We start from the raw sequence: 16,106 nt of genomic DNA, 5'->3' as shown, positions 1-16,106 counted from the left end.
TAAATGGGTAAGGGGCACTAATTGTTGCACTATATGCTAACTAATTTGGATGTAAATTTAAAAAAAAGAAATTAAAAAAAAAAAAGAAATAGAACATTTCCAGAATCCAGAAGTATCTTCATGCCCCTCCCAGCCACTCCTTTCTCCCTCATTTGGATGACCCTTATGCTGACCACGGATTATTTTTGTCTGCTCTTGAACGTTACATGAATAGATGTAATAGGTACTCTATTTTTATTTTTCCTGGCTTCCTTCGACCTGACATTTGCGACATTCATCCACATCGTTGTATGCTGCAATAATTTGTTCATTTTCATTGCTGTGTAGTATTCCACGGTGGGAATGCACCACAATTTATTTGTTCAAACTCTCCGATGCGGTGCACGGACTCCTGGGAACCTACACTACAACAATACGCCCCGTCGTGAGTGTGAAGAGGGGTGTGCATGGGTGTATACAACATTCCTACCAATGCTTCCCATTTCTGCTCCCGTGACAGGCACAGCTAATCAATCAGAGCCCCCTTTCTTACAAAGCCCTGATGCAACCCGAAAATCGTTTCAACCAGGATGGAACTAGGAGTTGAAACGTATTCACTATCCCTGGATTAGGCTGCCCTAGGAGTTAATAATTCTCCGAACCGTGCTTCTGATTTTAGGGAGATGTTAGCAATTGGTTGATACCTGTTCTTGCTTTTGACTTAAAAAATTTTTTTTTTTTTTTTACTTTTTGAGAGAGAGCATGAGCGGGGCAGGGGGGTGCACAGAGAGAGGGGAACAGAGGATCAGAAGCAGGCTCCAGGCTCCGTGCTGTCAGCACAGAGCCTGACACGGGACTCGAACTCATGAACCGTGAGATCATGACCTGAGCCAAAGTCGGACACTTTTAACTGACTGAGCCACCCGGGGGCCCCTGCTATTGACTTAAAAAAATTTTTTTTTAATTTTCGAGAGAGAGAGAGAGCATGAGTGGGGGTGGGGGTGGGGGGCAGAGAGAGAGGGGGACAGAGGATCTGAAGCGGGCTCTGCACTGACAGCAGCGAACTGGACGCAGGGCTTGAACCCACAAACTGCAAGATCACGACCTGAGCTGAAGTTGGACGCTCGATGGGCTGAACCACCCAGGTGCTGCACCTGCTCTTGCTTCTCTTAAAGGCCTGTTTCTGAGGCAAGTCCGGCTGGCCAGATCTGGACCATCTTCGTTTCCCCTCAGTGACGGAGGAAGGCCTGACCATTGGGCCTAACTGCGCGAATCAGCCCCATCCACCCAAGCCCGGTGGCGGCCTCGCGGGGGCTGGGTCTCAGGAGGTGTGAAGGAGAAGAAGGGGAGCAGACACCCGCGGGCTGGATTTTGCGGGGCCAGAGGCAATGGGGGGGTGGTCAGAAGGTTGGGGGGGTGGGTGAGAGCTGGAAGAAGTTTATAGTAACTCAGAAGGTGACGGGTCAGATGGGGCTCCGGGAAGCCCAAGGTCAGGCTGAATGTGCACGGGGACGGCGGAGACTTGCTGACCTGTTGTTGTCCACGTAGCGGATGAGCAGCGGGTAGAGGGCGTACAGGTCCCGGCAGAGCACAGAGAACTCATCCCGCACCAGGAGCTCGCCCTCCTGGGCCTCCGCCTTGGCCTCCAGGCGCAGCTGCTCCTCCTCGGCCACCACCTTCCCCGCCCGCTTGCGCAGCCGCCCGATGGTGGGGATGAAGTGTGAATGCAGCAGCTCCGGCCGGGCCCGGCTCACGATGGGCTGGGCGAACACTGCGGGGGCGAGGCGGACGGAGGGTCACGCGCTGCCGGCCAGCCTCTAACTCCAGCACCTGACCTACGACCTTGGATCCCACGCCTGAGCTCGGGCCCTGACCTCTGACACAGCCCCTGACGCCTGGTCCCAATCACAGCCCTTGACCTGAACCTGTGATGCCAGCCACCTCTGACCCCGCCCCGTGACCGACTCATAACCTGATAGCTTACCTTGGGCTACGACCTCTCACCCTAATCTTTGACCTGTGACCTAGCCCCTACCCAAACTCTTACCTCACTGTGTGATTTCTGACTATGACCCCTGGTTTCTTACCCCAGCCTCTGACCTCTGACCCCGGCCTCTGAGCCCAGCCCCCAAGCTCTAGCTTGGCCCAGTTTCTGACAGAGAACTTCTGAACCGGGAATCCCATCCCTTTAAAGACTCATTTCTTGACCTCTGACCTACAAACCCCTCTGTATCAGGGCCCCTGATGCGTGACCTGGTTCTCTGACCCTCTGTATAAGGAACCCAGGCCTCTGACCCAATTCCTAACCCTCTCCAAGGCTCTAGCAATTCAGAATCCGGCCTGGAGGACTTCCAGGACCCATCCATCCACCCCAGGCCCTCAGAGCCTGAGATTCTGACCGCTTGTGATGACTCCTCGCCTTCTGAGCCTGAGAAAACCTGGACTCTGACTCCTGCCAACTCCCAGGAAAACACAGACCCCGGGGATCTCCCTCTCAGACCATGAGATCAAAGGGCCCGAGCCCCAGGACGCTTCGGCCCCAGTCCTCAGGAGCCTGGTGCCCGCCCCCCCAGACCCACCGGCGAGCCGCTTCATCCACGACGCCTCGTCAATGCCCAGGTTGTTGACGATGATTCGCAGGATATTCCCCAGCAGGGAGTTGAGGTGGTCAGAGGTGACAGCTGTGCAGGGCGGGGGCGCCCCCGCGGGCAGGGCGGGCGGGGGGGCCTCGGGCCCGCGCTCCCACCAGCGCGGCAGGTAGCTGCACAGCATGGGCAGCGTGATCTCGATGACGTGTGGCATCTCTGTATAGCGGGCCCCCGACTCGGCCAGCCCCCCGATGTCCGCCATGAGCCGCTCCAGCACCGGGATGTCAGGACACATCTCCTCCACGCTGTTGGGGAGCCCCAGGACTGGGGTGCACAGAGGGGTCAGGGCATTCCAACCCATCACTCCCAGACCTCGGCGTCCCCACCACAAACCCGGGCCCCGACGGGCTCCAGAATCCTCCAGTCTGGAGTGCCCCCAACCTGGGGAATCCTCAGCCCTCGGAGCCCCCCCAAAGCGGGCCCTCCCCCGGGCCCGTGCTGGGTAGGACGTTTCCTCACACCCGCCCCAGCCCCACACCACTTACTGGCCCGCTCCCGGGGAGACTTGGTGGTGTACACGGAGCAGGCGTTATACTCGTTCAGCTGAGGCTCCAGGAACGCCACCGGCATGGCCGCTGCCAGGCGGGCCAGGCACTCCCCGAGGGCCGGCCGCAGCCTGGAAGAGGGGGCTGCTTAGCTCTGACACGCCCTCCGCCCGGTGCTGCGTCCCAGCCTCCGTCTCCACAGGAGTGCGTCTTCCCAGAACTCTCTGGAGCCCAGCCGTCCACCCAAAGCACGAACGTGGCCTTTTCCCTGGGTTCTCATGTGCCCTCTCGCTCTAACTGGTGATCCCAGCTCAGGAGAGCCCACCCACACGGGCACTGCCAGGGCCCCTCCTCGGTGCGCCCAGCGTGCTGTGACTCCTGTGTACCACCCTCCCTTCTGTGTGCCTCCTGCCGGGGCAAGCTTGCACCCAGGCAGGGAGCCACCTGCCATCCTGGCCAGCAGGCGCCTGGGGCCGATCGGGCTTCCTTTGCTGGCCTTCCCCCGAGTGCCCTCAAGTGGCAGCCTCGGTGAACTGCAGCTGCCGCCGAGCATGTCCGTCGTGGAAGACTGCTCATTTCTGCTTTTCACCCACCCCCATCTTCTCCTGCTCCTTCCTTCCCCCATCCCCCCAGCACCCACCCCAGCCCCAAACTATGGCTCTCCCTCCTTACTTTTCCACGTAAGGGTTCCTGGTGGTTCCCAGAGAGTAGATACTGCACAGCGTTCGGTAGCAAGAGACCTGGACGTCATCCACTGAGGGAGAGACGGAGGGTGAGGGTGGGGGAAGCACCCCCCATCTCCGTCCTCCCCCGCCCTCCTCCCTCACCTCCAAATACTGGGTAAGAGCTGGGCAGTCGAGAGCCAGCCTGACATTTACCAGTTTTGTGACTTGAGCAAAGTGCCAACACTCTCTTGGCCTCAGTTTCCCTATCTGTAAAATGGGGATACCTATAGTATCTTCCTCATGGGGTGGTTGTAAGGATCAAAAGATTAATGCTTGGAAACCAGTTGGAACAGGGCACACAACAGGCACTCCGTAAAGGCTGCTCTTTCCTTGGAGGGGAGTCACGGATCTCCTTGATGATAGCGATGGACACTCTCCAGACAAATGCAAACATCCAGCCCTGACGATAATTTTAGGTCATCCCCCTGCTGACACCCGGAAGACCAGGTTAGGAACCTCAGCAACTTTACAAATGTCTCGAGATAAAAAGAGGGCAAGGGGGCAGTTCTAGATTGAAGAGACACGTGGACATAACAACCAAATGCAAGGAGAAAAACCTGACTGGACTCTGAATTTTTTTTTTTTTTTAAATCAAAGACATTTTGAGAGTAATGAGGGAAATTCAAGCACAGTCAGGTTAGGTGGTGATAATGATATTGTGATTACATGACAGAAGGTTCTCATTCCAGGAGGTGCAGACTCAGTATTTAGGGATGAGGTGTCACGGTCTGTGGAACTCACATTCTGAAGTTCACCAAAAAGGTCTGCAAATACTTTTGCTCATAAAGTGAAAGGTTATGCAAACGGGGCAAATTGTGAACAATTCTCTTCTTCTGACTCTTCTGGACACTCTAAAATTCTCTAAATAGGGGCACCTGGGTGGCTCAGCCGGTTGAGCGTCCGGCTTCGGCTCAGGTCATGATCTCGCGGTCCGTGAGTTCGAGCCCCGTGTCGGGCTCTGTGCTGACAGCTCTGAGCCTGGAGCCTACTTCGGATTCTGTGTCTCTCTCTCTCTGTGCCCTACCCCACTCACTCTCTGTCTGTCTCTCCCTCTCAAAAATAAATAAACATTAAAAAAATTTTTTAATTCTCTGAACAAAACGTGAGGGTGGGGGAAGAGCCCCAACCACGTTCAACTTTTCTTACTTTTAGCAAAAGGTTCTAATTTCAAAGAAACGGTGAACTGAGACATGGCTCAGCATCCGCCAATCCCTACTGGCCCGTCCTGGACACCTTCCCAGGGTGTTCCCTGGGCCCCTTGGCCCGATTGACCTTGGCATCTCCCCCAGACTCGTTACTGCTCCCAGTCCGTGTATCCTGGAGGCCCCACTATCCGAGTGTCGCAGGCCAGGGCCTTGGGCTTCACTCTGGATACCTCCCCTGCACCGCCCATCTCCTCGGCCTCCTGAACATCTCTCCCACCAGCCCCCCCGCCGTCCTTCCCCCGCCCCCCACAGTCCAGACCACATCTCATAAGGCTCTTTCTTTTGAGGACCTGACACTCCACTGGGTGTTGCACCTTGCCTGTGTCTCACTAACACACGGTGCACACTGTGCTCCCAGATCCCAGGCCGGGTCACACAACAGGTGTGCCACTCGGTAGCAGAAAAACGGCAGACGCTGCTAATAGGCTCCCAATATCTGCTCTTAACTTTCCTCTGCTCTTTAGGAACAGACCTCCAATGTTTAGCTGGACACGTGACCTCCCGGAATAAAGGCTACTTTCCCAGCCCCCCTTGCGGTGACATGTGGCCGCATGCTGAATTCTGGCCGAGATGGATGTAAGCAGGAGTGACACAGACCGCATCTAGGTCGTTCTTGTAAAAGAATTGCAGTGCCCTCCTCTTTGCTTCCTCTCTCCTCTTACAGACTAGAATGGGGATGTAATGAACGCCGTGCCATCCGGGACCCTGCGGATAAAGGCAGTATTTCCAAGAGGGCAGGGTAACAAGATGGAGGGAGCCTGGGCTTCTGACACGGTGATGCACTCACAAGTAGGCTCTTACATGAGAAAGAAATACACCCCTTTCTTGTTTAAGCTACAGTGACTTAGGGTCTTTTGTTAGAAGCTGCTGAACTCAGCGGTCTCTGGGTGGCTTGGTTGGTTAAGCGTCTGACTTCAGATCAGGTCATGATCTCACGGTTCATGGGTTCGAGCTCTGCGTCGGGCTCTGTGCTGACAGCTCAGAGCCTGAAGCCTGCTTCGGATTCTGTGTCTCCCTCTGTCTCTCCCCTCCCTTGCTCATATTCTGTCTCTGTCTCTCAAAATAAATAAACGTTAAAAAAAAAAAAAAAGCTGCCGAACTTATATCCTCATTAACTCATTCTGTCTCATTAACTCATTCTGTTACCTACCAATTCACTGAATGCACAGACACCTGGGGATTCTGCCGGGCACACGGGGATGGCTGGTGTCAGCAGAATTGCACCCCACCCCCGGCCCTAGTCCTGCCCTTGGGGTCAGGGGTCCTTACGGATAACATCGTCTCCGAACTGGTGCTGGGCGATGTGCTGGAAAAGCGTGGTGAGGACCGGCAGCAGGGCCACCGTGGTGTAGGTGAGGTTCTGGCCCACACCCTTCACCTGCGTGCGTGCTTGGGACACCTTGCCCAGACGAAGGTTCTCCACCATCTTCTCGATGTCCTCTGAGGCGCTCTCAAAGAAGGAGCGGAGGCCGGCCTTCACGATCTCGGGGCCTGACTTCATCACCGTCCTAGGAGGGAAGCCGGGGCGCGCCAGTTCTAGAATCTGAGATTCGGGATTTCAGGAGGTCAAGGAGAACAGGGGTTTGGGGCGGGGGTGGCCACCAGGCCCCATACCTGGCATCCAGGGAGCGTGCCAGGATGTGAAGACAGTTGACCACAGCTGGGGCATCCGTCCCTGGGAAAGGGAGACGGGAGAGGGTGAAGGAAGGGCTACAAGGGCAGTGCCTTCCCCTACATCCACCTCCCCCCTGCCCCACCTCCACCTGGACCCCCACAGGACCTGGTCCTTCCCCAAACCCGCTCTGCCTGCACCTCCCCCATCCCAGCCCTGACCTTCGGGCCATCACTGTCTGAGGATGAGTCTGTGTCCCCACCGGCCTGGGGGCTCCACGAGGGCAGGGCCCAGCGCTGTCCCAGGCACAGCCCTGTCCCTAGGACTACCCAGTCCATGTCTGGGTCCAGAGGAACAACACGGTGGAGGTTGTTCAAATCGAGGCCTGAACCGGGAGCTGTTTCTTCAGGGTGGGGTTGGAGATTGCAGGGAGAGAGGGAAGGTTAGAGAGAAGAACTGGGGGCGGGGAGCTACTTACCAAAGAGAGAAACTCGGTGCCGTACAAGAGCCGCAAGCTTGCAGAAGAGGCTGAAGAGAGAAAGGGACATAAGGACGGGGGAAACAGACAGTGAGGACACCACGGGACAAGGACAGCAGCGGCACAGTTAGGGACAGGGACAGAGGGACAGAAGACACAGCCAGGAGGACATAGGATGGTGGAGAAGAGAACAGAGGTGACAGGAAGGGTGGGGAAGGGGCAGAGAGATGAGCAAGCTTGAGAGTAACGGGCAGACACGGGGGTGCCGGGGGGTGGGGAGGCTGGTCTGCCTTTCTGACAGGGCGACCAATTCGTCCCATTTGCCTGAAAGTCCTACATCCTGGGAGACCCCTCGGTCCTGGGCACAAGAGGACAGGGAGTCACCCTCACCCTTCAGTCACCTCTGTAGGTAGAGTGGTCAGTGCCCAACACCCAGGACAGAGCCCAGACAGTCCCAGGTTGGGAGGACAGGGTCCAGGATTGCAATCCTGTGAGGTCAGGAGACGGGGTAAGGGGTCACAGGGTAGCCCACCTGGTGATCATTTCCTTCTCCTTGTTGGAGGCGTGGCCACCACTGCCCAGCACTTTGGCCGGTGTGGACAGGAAATAGAGGCAGTGGTTGGTGAAGTACTGGTTTATCAAAGGGAGCAGGATCTGGGGGTGGGGTGGGGAAGAGACAAGGCGGGCTGGGTGAAGGGGGACTGGGTGAAGGGGCCCACCAGTCCCCAGCCCCCTCCAGCTTCTCAGTCCACCTCTCACCTTGGCAAAGAATTTAATCTCCTGTTCATGGGGGGACTTCTCCACTCGTCCACTGCTGACCACAGCCTCTGGTGGCGGAGGGAAAAGAGAGGTGATGGTGGGTTCAAGGCTGGGGAACTCAGAAGGTGCCTCGGGAGGGAGGGGACTCGAGGGTTAAGGGAGGAAAAGATGGGAGATTAATGCTTGGTATAAAGCCACCTCTGTTGGCTTTGAGGTAAACCTCTCTCTCCTGTCTTTCCCGTGTTTCCCCCTGACTCCTTGATCAAGCCCTTCCTGCGGCTGAAAATGGGGAAGAGGATAAACTAGGATGGAGTAAGGTCATGGAACATCCGCTTCCTCACCAGCCCTCTTCTTCCTGAACTTCAGTACTTGGCACTGAGTCAATGTGGAATGAATGAATGAATGAACGAAACAAGAAGTCAATGTTGACAGACTAGAATTAATTTTAAAGCAGAAGTCAATTTCAGGTAATAATAATAGTGACAGTAATAATTAATGATAATAATAATGCTAATAATGTCCCTGGCCCTCGCACGATCTCCTCCCAACTTGGAGGTCTGTACAGTTGGTCCCCCTCCTTCATTTTACAGATGAGGGAACTGAGATGAAATAACTCAGCGCAGGTCACCCAGCAAGAACAAGACAGAACTGTGACTGGTTATGGTGGACAGATAGGGAAACTGAAGCACAGAGAGGAGAGGGAGTTGCCGAGAGGCGCTCAGCATGGAGGATCAGCATGTGGGATTCGAGGCGAGGTGTGTGAGTGCGTCCTGCTGTGCCACTCATCTGAGGGGGTCTGGGGGTCCTGGGTGGCTCTCAGGGGGAATGTTGGGATCTCTGGGGGAAGCTGGGAGGGATTCTAGGGGCCAGCTGTGATTCTTAGTGGGGTGTAAGAGGCACGTATGGGGCACACCAACAGCCTCCATCCCCAAAAGAGACCCAGAATCTGCCCAATCCTCACCCTCTTTGGTCCCTACGCCCACAATCTGTCCCTAATGCATCCAAGGGGAGTCTGTGAACACCTGAAGCAGGTCAGGGCTCTCTCCTGCTCAGAACCCTCCCGTGGTGCTATTCCACTTGGGGTAAAAAGCCACAGTCCTCCCTATGCCTGCAAAGCCCTACGTGATCTGCCCCGTCTCCTCCCGCTGTCCACACTCAGTCACCCTGCTTCAGCCAGTTGGGCCTCCTGTTTCCCCAGGGACTTCTCAGAACCTTCGCACTGGCTGTTCCTCTGCCTGGAATACTCTCCTCAGATGTATGGCCAGCCCCCTCCCAGCTCCTTCAAGGTCTTCCCAATTACTCTATTTAAAATTTAAAGGGCTCCACTCCCCCAACCCCCCCCCCCCAACTCCCAGTCTTCCTTAGCTGGTTCTAGTGTATTCTTCTTCCCCAAACACTAACTGCCTTCTAAAAACGTAAGGTATCTGACATTAATCGTCTGAAGGCACCACAGGGATGTAAACGCAGGAGGACAAGGATCTTTGTCTCGTTCGCTGCTGTGTTCTCAACACCTGGAAAGAACAGTGTCTGGCACAATAATGAGGTGAGGGGAGGGAAGGAGAAATGCATGCGCCGGGTCCTTGGGTGAACCTGCAGGCATGGCAGGCATGGGGAGGGACTCCCCCGTACCCAGGTGGGCGATGAACTCCTGGGAAATGTCCATCCAGCGCAGCAACTGCTGCAGGAAGCCAAAGGCGAACCGTTTCTCGATGGAAGACGTGTCCAGCTCCATGTCCTTAAGGCCTCTGCGTGGACAGTCAGAGAGGGGTCAGCCCTGTTCCCCGCTCCTCTCCAGTTCCCCTCTGCTTTCCTACGGCCGGCCGCTGCAGGCCTCTGCCCCACGCCAGGTCCCCCTCAAGGTCCTAGCAGTTCCCTGGCCCCGCCTCCCCTCAGGCCCCGCCCTCTTAGCCTCCTGTCATCCCCGGCCTTGGCTCTCCTCCCAGGCCTAGCCCCTCCCCTCTCTGGCCCCCAACAGTCCCCCAAGCCCCACCCTCTTAGCCTCCTCCCCTCCCAGGTCCTAACTCTTCTCCCGAGGCCCCACCCTCCCGGCCCCCCACTCTCTGACCTTGCTCCCCGCTCTGAGAAGGCCCCCCCATCTTGGCTTCCTCTCCCCTGGCCCCTCCCCCACTCTCCAGGGCCCACCCTCGTAGCCACCTCCTTTCTCTGGCCCCACCTCTGCTCTCCGGGCCCCACCCCTCTCAGCCACCTCCCTTCCCTGGCTCCGCCGCTTTCCCCCAGCCCAGCTTTCCCCAGTTTTGGCCTGGCTCGTTCCTCTCACATTCCCCGCCCCTCCCTGGCCGGGCTTGCAGCCCACGTGCCTGGTGACAGCATAGCCGTTCATCTGCAGGAACTTTAGCAGTTCCTGGGCCTTCTCTCGGTCTCGTGCCTTCTCCTTGGCTGTCAGTGTGTCGTAGGGGACCAGCAGGGGGTGGGTCCCACCACCTGGAGCCGCAAAGACCAGAAATCAGAGGACTGGGGAGACCCAGGCCACTCTCACTGAAGTGGTTCTTGCTGCTGAGAGCACGCATAATTAGAGTAATAAAAACAGAGGTAAGAGAACCGAATCATGGCTTTCAGAGGATCGTCATATGCTCACCACAGCCCTATGGTAGTAGATGTTGTTATTATCGGTGGCGAAAGCAATGGTTCAAAGTCACACAACTCTAACTTAAGCCCTTGGGACTCTGGAGTTAGGGGACTTCGGTGAAGAGGGGCCTGTGCGGGGATGGGACGGACGCTCTCACCCTTGGCCTCCAGCTCCTGCTTCTTCTTCCGCCCCCACGTGTTGTGGTAATTTTCCGCCAGTTGTTCTGCCATGGCCTGGAATGGACGAAAGAGTCAAGGCCCGGACTCAGAGGATGTCCTTCTCAACCCCAACAAACACCTCCATGCCTCTAGATAAAGGATCAGGGGTTTCACCTGCAGCTCCCGGGACAGGGTAACTCCGCTGAGGTCCGGGGGCTGGGGGTTGTAGCCTTCTCGCGGATCATAAGTCTGGGAGGACGAGGGAGAAATGGGGGTGCTTGATGGACTAGCAGGAAGTCCGGGCCCCAACACAGTTTACCTCCTCCACTGGCCCTAGACCCCTGCTCTTCGCCCCTCCCCCCCCCATAAGGCCCTGTCGCTAAGTCACGCCCTCCTCTCCTCCGCCCTTCGCAGTTCTTCAGACCCACGCCCACTCCCTTCCCAGATCTCTCAGCCTTGGCGGGCATCTGGCTCCGGGCCCCCAAGATTTCCCTGACCCCCGCCCCCCCTCCCCCCACGTCCTTTCCTTGGCCCTTCTCCCTTCTCAACCCCACCTCCCGCCTGGCCCCACACTCTCCTGCCCCCGCCCCCGCCGCTCACCACCTCCCATGACCCCGCCCCCTGCCCCGGCCCCGCCCCCACCTGGGCACTTTGGGATATCTTCCGCGTTTTCTTCTTTTCTGTCTTCTCCTCTTCTCCCTCCCTGGCCTTCTCTATCGTCCATTCCCAAGCAATCATGGCCTTCAAGGACTCCTTGATGGGCCAACGGTAAATCTCTTTGTCCTGGGGTGGACAGGAAGGCGTGGAGGTGGTGAGATGGCATGGGAGGGAGGTAGAGGGAGGAGTCCCTGCCTCAGCCTTACTGGCCTCCAGTGTCCTAAGAAGTGGAAAGCCTCGACTACGTGGCTAGGAGGAAGTGGTCCAGCTCGGATTCGAACTCCGGTCTCTTACCTGCTCTGTAACAGAGTCTCCCAAACAAAACTCTCATGATCTCATTTTACTCTGGAGACTCCGAGAAGTTAAATGGCACAGTCAAGGAATCAAATCCAGTCTGACTCTTTCTAAGAGAAGGAACACTGGAAGTCCGGGGTCTGGGGAGGCAGCCACGTTTGAGGGAAGGCAAAGTCCATGCATGCGGAGCCCTAACCCGCAGCCCCAGCTACATCCAAGCTGATGAAGCTGCCTCACTCCTCTCTGAACGCTCGAATTTGGAGGTTTCATTTTGGACCCTCAGCATTGGGCCCTGAGATTTGCTCACCTTCTCTGAAAAGGTCTTATAGGGCCTCAGCATGGGGTGGGTCTTCAGTTCCTCATCTATGTTCTCCCCATAGGACCAGTTGTTCTGGATCTGGAGGTGGAGAGGGGACAGGTCGCACCACCGTGGAGGGGGGCGGGGGGCAGGATGAGGAGGAGAGAGCAGCCCGGGAGACACAGAGGGGAAACCCTGGAGGGGCGGAGGGCTCTGGAAGAGGCTTTGGGGTCTCAGAAGAGTTTGGGGTCCCAGGGAAATCTGGGGCCTCAGGGAAGACCTGGGTCTGGGGTGGGGGGGGCAGGTGGGGTCTTGAGAAAGGCTGGCAGGAACGGGGGCTGCTGGGGGGTGAGGGAGGACCCTGACGCCAACCTTGTCGAAGGCCCACTTCTCATGTGTGTACTCTGCAAACTTGTTGATGAAGGAGTCCAGCTTCTCCGGGATGATCACACTATTAGGGGGGATAGGGTGGGCAGATGTTAGCGCTGGCCCATCCTTCCATGTCTGAATCCTTCTCCCTCTCCTGGTCCCCAGTCCCCACCCCGCTCCTGCCCCCAGGCCTCCTCACTTGAGGGTCTCCACGGGCCGAGGGTCAAAGTTGCCTTCAGCATCCACCGTGGCCTTTTTCTCGGCCTTGGATGAATATGAGGCGTCCACGTAGTCGGGGGGCAGGGCCCCTGCGATGGCGCACAGACAGGGCATGGCCATGCGGTATAGCTCTGGATCATACTTCTGGGGATGCCGGGGAGGAGGGGTCACTGCAGGCCTGGCTGAGCCTTCAAATCCTGGAGCCCTAGGGCCTCAAACTCACCCCTCTACTAATCAACCCCTCTTCCCTGAGCCCCCAGACATCAGTTATGGTCTCTCTCCCTGAAACCCAAACCTCAGCCCACCTGGACCCTCCAAACCACCCCGGCATCACCCCTCTCCAAGCCCCCAGACTAGCGCCCATCGCCTCTTCTGTAACAGCCAAACCAGAGACCCAACTCCTAGATTCTCCTGGATCCAAACCTGCAGAACTAGCTCCCTCCCTGAACCCCCGAATTTGGTAATTTCATTCTGGACCCCCCCCCCCACTTTGGCCCCCAAGCCCTCCAAGCAGGCTCCTTTCGGCGCCCCCCCCACGTGCCCGGACCTTGTGGGCCAGTGAGTCAAAGATGCCCCAGAAGAGTTTACGGGTGAGGTGCAGCTCTTCCTCTGAGGTGACCCCGAAGCTAGCCCAGCCTGTGGGGAGGCAGTAATACTTCCAGCAGCGCTCATAGTGGTTGGTGAGGAGCTGGGTGGGAGCAAGAGGGCGACACACAAATGAGGGGCGTGTAGTAGGTGGCCGGCAAAAGCCAAGCCAAGGAGGCCGGGGGCTTTTAGATTATGAAGGGGACGTGGGTCATGCAGGTACTAAGGGAAAGTGCTTATTGGGGAGTGGTCTGGGGCCGTTTATGATGCAAATTAAGCGCTCTAACGTGGAGTCAGGATAGGCATTGGGCCAGGGCCGGATTTGTCTGGTGTCGTTTTATGCAAGTATGTTAAGATTAATCCACGGGTAGGGTTGTGTGCAAATGGACGTATGGACAGAGTGATCTGCGCTTCTGTGAATTACCATGGCGGGCAAATACATGCAGAGCCCCATGCAAATATATGGTAATTGGGAAGAGGACCTCCACATCCAATAGGCAGGTTGGGGGTTGATTTAGATGTATTATGTAAATGTATTATGTAAATCAGTCCAGACAAGGGGTGTCTCCTTATGCAAACCAGCATGCAAACGAAAAAACTAACAGGAAAGAGTGCGAATATTCAGAATAGCTGTGGTGCTATGTATTCAGATGAATGCACTCGTTGGAAAAGCGTAAGGCTGGTGGTCTGGGCGTGAGAGTAAGCGCGCTGATTAGGAAAAGCGGTGTGCTCATGCAAAGACGTGCTAATCTAGGCGAGGACTGGCTCACTGTTAGGCAAATTAAACGCTAACTAGGGAGCGTAAGAGGCACCGACGACGCCAAGCGACCGTCCTGGAAATCCTAGTACGGCAATGAGACCGCCTCAGAGGTTTCCGTGGGGACGCCGCCCTCGCTTGGCAGGTTAACGGGGCCGGGCGGTGCGTCACAGAAGAGCCCCGAGGCGGCCCGAGGGCGGCGCACGCCGGAGAGGGCTCAACCCTCACCTTGAGCGGCATCTTGGCGAACTCGTTAAGGATGGGCACGTCGAACACCAGGCGCCTTAGCAGGTGCTGCAGCATGGACGGGCGGATGTACCTGCGGAGACAGGCGCGGGGCGGTGGGGGTCTCGCCCCCAGGCCGGCCGCCCCCCGCGGCCCCGCCCCCGCCCCCGGCCCCGCCCCACCTGCAGAGAGACATGAGACATTCCTCGATGACGTCGCGCTGCGCCTTGGTGAGCGAGCGGCCGCGGGACAGGCGGTACACCGTGTGAAGCATGGAGTCCACCATGATGGCGCGGTGCTCGGTCCCCGCGAAGAGCGGCGCACACTTGGTGATGAGCGGCAGCACCGCCAGGCACAGGTAGCGGTTCAGCGCCAGCGCCATCTCCGTGGTGCTGAAAGTGGCCTGGGGAGCAGAGCAGGGAGGGGGGGGGGCTCAGGCCCGCTTCGCGCTCCTGGGGTCGCCCTGGCTTCGGACCTTCCCCCCACACCTGCTCCTCCAGTCTCTGTGATCTCTTCGAACCATGCAAATTTTCAAACCCACCGCAGCCGAGGCGCCAAGTAGTGAGCCCTCGTTACCCAGAGTAGACAGCCCTGCAGACAAAGTTCTGCATGCTTATGTCCTCTCCCTCACCTTTCTTCCTGTGATACTTTTATACAATCCCAGCCATTTACCACTCCACCCATAGACATTCAGCTTCGTGTCTCCATTCAGACACCTGCTTTCGTTTCACACCCCACGCTGCCGTTTTCACACCTAACAGAATTAACAACCGCGTAAAGTCCTTCACCAACTTTCTCCAAGTGTCTCACTTGTAGCCGGGATTGTTTGGATCAGGGCACCAGGAAGGCCCCCCTACTGCATTTGGCTGCTGGGTCTCAGGTCTTTTCATCTGTAACGGTCTCCTTTCCTCCTCTTTTCAATGCTATTTATTTGCTAGAAAAACTGGATCATTTATCCACGGAGTTTCCCATACTTTGGTTTGGGCTGGTCACGTCCACTCACTGTCTCCAATGCCTCACCTGCCAGACCCTCGTAAACCCTCGCCAGTAAGGCTTTTACCCCACCGCCTCACTGAAAGTGCTCATCGAGGTCACCAGTGACCTCCATTTGGCCACACCAGTGGTCAGTTCTCAGTCTTCATCTTACTCGGCTTTGTCCCCTACTATTCTCTAACTATATAACTATTAAATATCTATATAACTACTATTGTTGCTGTTGAGCACAGGTCTTTGTCTCCTTGGTGCTGAGCCATCGCCGAGAATGATCATTTCTCAAATAAGAAAGATGAGATGTTGAAGATCTCCACCCACCCTCGCCCAGAACTCAGAGTTCCTCTTGGTTTCGCTTTCTATCTTGATGGGGGGTGGGGAGGGAGGATTATGATATGTACACATGCCCAGAACAAACAGAAGCGCTGCCGCTGTGCCCTTGACCATCCTGCACCCTCACGGGCGGTGGGGAGGGTGGCTCGGCAGGGGCGGGGGTGCTCACCGTGTCCAGCGAGGCGGCCGCCCGCATGTCGGGCAGGAACCCCACGTCCAGCACGTGCAGCAGGAAGTCCTGGTTCTCGATGCCATACACCCGGTCCAGGAAGAGCACCATGGATGCCTTGTGGTCCGGCACGAAAGATGCCGACATCTTTGGCTGTACCAGAGCCCCGTCTGCGGGCCACGAGGGCAGGGGGTCAGGGTTGCCCTTCGGCCCCACCCGCTCCCTCCCCAGCCTCCCTTCCTTGCCGAGTCCTGCCCCCTCTGCACCTTTGCCCAGCGTGGGGATCTGCAGCGGGAGGCTGATGATGCCCACAAGGTCATCCAGGGGCACGAGGGAGCGCAGGATGGCGCGGATCCGCAGGGCCTCACCCTTGCCGGCTTGGATTAGCTGGAAGATGGAAGGGGGCACGTCATCCAGCACCCTCTGCCCCATTTGGTCGTTAGTCCACCCATCCCTTCCTGACCCACCGGCAGGCAGAGCAGGACTCCTCGTGGGGCGAGCTCTCGAACTCCCAGCCCTGACTCCTCTGCTCCTAGTGCTCCTCTACTGAAGCCCCGACTGTCCCCGGCTCTCA

The 16,106-nt window shown here is 57.1% G+C and overlaps 1 protein-coding gene across 4 annotated transcripts in view; it reads right to left on the bottom strand.

The window, feature by feature from the left end:
• The window catches only part of RYR1 (ryanodine receptor 1), a 117,391-nt gene that overhangs the window by 51,486 nt on the left and 49,799 nt on the right, over nucleotides 1-16,106 (bottom strand). For all 4 annotated transcript variants that reach the window (XM_086689675.1, XM_086689677.1, XM_086689676.1 and 1 more), the window contains exons 46-67: nucleotides 15,799-15,919; nucleotides 15,533-15,702; nucleotides 14,223-14,443; nucleotides 14,044-14,134; nucleotides 13,021-13,161; nucleotides 12,454-12,617; nucleotides 12,258-12,336; nucleotides 11,895-11,984; nucleotides 11,279-11,419; nucleotides 10,811-10,885; nucleotides 10,636-10,711; nucleotides 10,210-10,333; nucleotides 9,521-9,636; nucleotides 7,892-7,959; nucleotides 7,665-7,786; nucleotides 7,133-7,182; nucleotides 6,657-6,717; nucleotides 6,312-6,550; nucleotides 3,785-3,866; nucleotides 3,113-3,243; nucleotides 2,559-2,891; nucleotides 1,510-1,750 (exon numbers count right to left, since the gene is read on the bottom strand). In XM_086689675.1, the coding sequence (XP_086545801.1) occupies nucleotides 1,510-1,750; nucleotides 2,559-2,891; nucleotides 3,113-3,243; nucleotides 3,785-3,866; nucleotides 6,312-6,550; nucleotides 6,657-6,717; nucleotides 7,133-7,182; nucleotides 7,665-7,786; nucleotides 7,892-7,959; nucleotides 9,521-9,636; nucleotides 10,210-10,333; nucleotides 10,636-10,711; nucleotides 10,811-10,885; nucleotides 11,279-11,419; nucleotides 11,895-11,984; nucleotides 12,258-12,336; nucleotides 12,454-12,617; nucleotides 13,021-13,161; nucleotides 14,044-14,134; nucleotides 14,223-14,443; nucleotides 15,533-15,702; nucleotides 15,799-15,919 (2,936 nt within the window). The remainder of the gene's footprint in view (nucleotides 1-1,509; nucleotides 1,751-2,558; nucleotides 2,892-3,112; nucleotides 3,244-3,784; nucleotides 3,867-6,311; nucleotides 6,551-6,656; nucleotides 6,718-7,132; nucleotides 7,183-7,664; nucleotides 7,787-7,891; nucleotides 7,960-9,520; nucleotides 9,637-10,209; nucleotides 10,334-10,635; nucleotides 10,712-10,810; nucleotides 10,886-11,278; nucleotides 11,420-11,894; nucleotides 11,985-12,257; nucleotides 12,337-12,453; nucleotides 12,618-13,020; nucleotides 13,162-14,043; nucleotides 14,135-14,222; nucleotides 14,444-15,532; nucleotides 15,703-15,798; nucleotides 15,920-16,106) is intronic.

The sequence above is a fragment of the Puma concolor genome, chromosome E2 (assembly GCF_028749965.1).
Source record: "Puma concolor isolate L17-30 chromosome E2, mPumCon1.1.hap2, whole genome shotgun sequence".
NCBI classification, from domain to species: domain Eukaryota; kingdom Metazoa; phylum Chordata; class Mammalia; order Carnivora; family Felidae; genus Puma; species Puma concolor.
This window is presented reverse-complemented; position numbering and strand designations above follow the sequence as displayed.